Source organism: Penaeus chinensis, chromosome 3 (assembly GCF_019202785.1).
Source record: "Penaeus chinensis breed Huanghai No. 1 chromosome 3, ASM1920278v2, whole genome shotgun sequence".
Taxonomy (NCBI): domain Eukaryota; kingdom Metazoa; phylum Arthropoda; class Malacostraca; order Decapoda; family Penaeidae; genus Penaeus; species Penaeus chinensis.
Window position 1 is genome coordinate 16046462 of NC_061821.1, and position 2790 is coordinate 16049251.

Sequence of the window (2790 nt, forward strand, 5' to 3'; positions counted from 1 at the left end):
CTGCAGTGGAATGAATAGCTGTATAAAAAAAAAAAAAAAAAAAAAAAAAATACATATAGTGATGAAGAGTCAGGTGGGATAAAGAAAGAAACAGAGCGAGACAAGGATGGAGAGAGAGAGAGGAGTGAGAGAGTGAGAGAAGGAGGGAGGGAAGGAAGGAAGAAGGGGAAGGGCGGTATCATGGAAATATGCAATACAACTTAACGATGTATAAATTTCTATCATTTTCAAATTATTGGAGAAGTTCATATAACTTCTTTTTGACTTCCGTAATTGTGAGTTTTAGCGTGACGACCTTCGCTTCGCTATTCCTCTTTAAGTAGATTACGGATTCGCAACGTTTTCCTGCGCTGTTGCTCTGGACCCGTGGTCGCGTTAATCGTTGGCTGCGCGCATGCTAGCATATGTTGTGGCATGCGAAAAAGGCAACCCTGCACCCGTGGATTACTCTGGTCGAGAGTTGGAAAGAGATATCAAAGCTGGCATCACGCACCTTCAAGACGGTGGCTGAATGGTGTTAAAGCCTCGGTAGCCTTTTCTTGGCAAGAATGTGTGCATTGTGGAGCCGTGGTGCCGCTCATGAAACTGGCGAGGCAAGTTCGGAGAGAGCCAGTTAGCAGCATACGAGTGAGTCGTTAACTACCTCTCCTCAGGAGTCTCACAGTCAGGAGGCCCATAGTCAGGAGGACCATAGTCAGGAGGACCATAGTCAGGACGACCATAGTCAGGAGGCCCATAGTCAGGAGGCCCATAGTCTGGAGGCCCATAGTCCGGAGGCCCATAGTCAGGAGGCCCATAGTCAGGAGGCCCATAGTCAGGAGGCCCATAGTCAGGAGGCCCATAGTCAGGAGGCCCATAGTCAGGAGGCCCATAGTCAGGAGGCCCATAGTCTAGAAGCCCATAGTCTGGAGGATCTTCGTCAGGAGGATCTTCGTCAAGAGGACTTTGGCCAGGAGGCACCTCGTCAAGAGGAGTCCAAAATTTTGGCCCCTCCACCACACTGGTGTCCCTTCACTCCGCCCGTATTCAACAATAACGTTTGCCACATCCATCACTACCATGGTATACCTACCCCCCTCTTTGCACACTTCCATCCCATAGGTCCCTGTGGCACGGCAAGTCCTCTTCCCCAACTTTGTCCCCACCAGTGCCAAGGCGTGGCGATGGCCTATCCCTAGGACCCTTTGAGGGAGAACCGGTGTAACACACCCCATTAACCTCCTCCCACAATATACCCGGATGTAGTTTGGGCGAATCAAAATAACTGGGCCTAGCCTACTGTATACCCACCTACTTTATAAAACAGGGAGGATGATGTGAAAAACAAAAGCAAAATTAGAGTGATGTGAGCTGTCAAAGGATTAATTGAAGTCTCATAATAAATTAAAGAATGAATATGCAATAAAAAGAATGAAAATGTTTTGTATATATATATATGTGCGTGCGTGTGTGCATGCGTGCGTGTGTGCGGGCGTGCGTGCGTGCGTGCGTGCGTGCGTGCGTGTACTTGTGTCGTGTGTGTTTATATATATATATATATATATATATATAAATATATATATATATATATATATATATATATATATATATATATATATATATATATATATACCGTGGTGAGACCAGATGCAGTTTAAAGACTTAACCAGGACAAATATACAAACTTACATACATATAGATACATACATCAATACACACACACACACACACACACACACACACACACACACACACACACACACACACACACACACACACACACACACACACACACACACACACACACCCACATACACCCACACACACACACACACAGAGGCAAACACACACACAAACACAGAGGCAAACACACACACACATACACAGAGGCAAACACACACACACACATATACACAGATACACACACACACATATACACAGAGGCAAACACAAAACACACATACAGACACATATATATACAGAGGCACACAAACATACACACACACACACACATACAGAGAGGCAAACACACACACACATACACAGGTGCAAACACACACACATACACATACACAGAGGCAAAAACACACACACACACATATATAAAGGCAAACACACACACATACACAGAGGCAAACACACACACACATACACAGAGGCAAACACACACACACAAATACACAGAGGCAAACACACACACATACACATACACAGAGGCAAACACACACACATACACAGAGGCAAACACACACACACATACACAGAGGCAAACACACACACCTACACAGAGGCAAACACAGACACACATACACAAAGGCAAACACACACACATACACAGAGGCAAACACACACACATGCACAGAGGCAAACACACACACACACATGCACAGAGACACACACACACACATACACAGAGGCAAACACACACACATACACAGAGGCAAACACACACACACATACACAGAGGCAAACACACGCACACATACACAGAGGCAAACACACACACATACACAGAGGCAAACACACACACACATACACAGAGACACACACACACATACACAGAGGCAAACACACACACACATACACAGAGGCAAACACACACACACACATACACAGAGGCAAACACACACAAACAGAAAGGCAAACACACACACATACACAGAGGCAAACACACACACACATACACAGAGGCAAACACACACACACACATACACAGAGGCAAACACACACAAACAGAGAGGCAAACACACACACGTATACAGAGGCAAACACACTCACACATACACAGAGACACATACACAGAGGCAAACA

General features: G+C 45.4%; 1 protein-coding gene across 1 annotated transcript in view; it reads left to right on the plus strand.

Annotated features, from left to right (window-relative positions):
- LOC125040546 overlaps positions 1-511 on the plus strand; it is a 17550-nt gene extending 17039 nt beyond the window's left edge. Inside the window, exon 3 of the mRNA XM_047635137.1 lies at positions 402-511. Coding sequence (XP_047491093.1) covers positions 402-511 — 110 coding nt within the window. The remainder of the gene's footprint in view (positions 1-401) is intronic.
- The last annotated feature ends 2279 nt before the right edge of the window (positions 512-2790 follow it).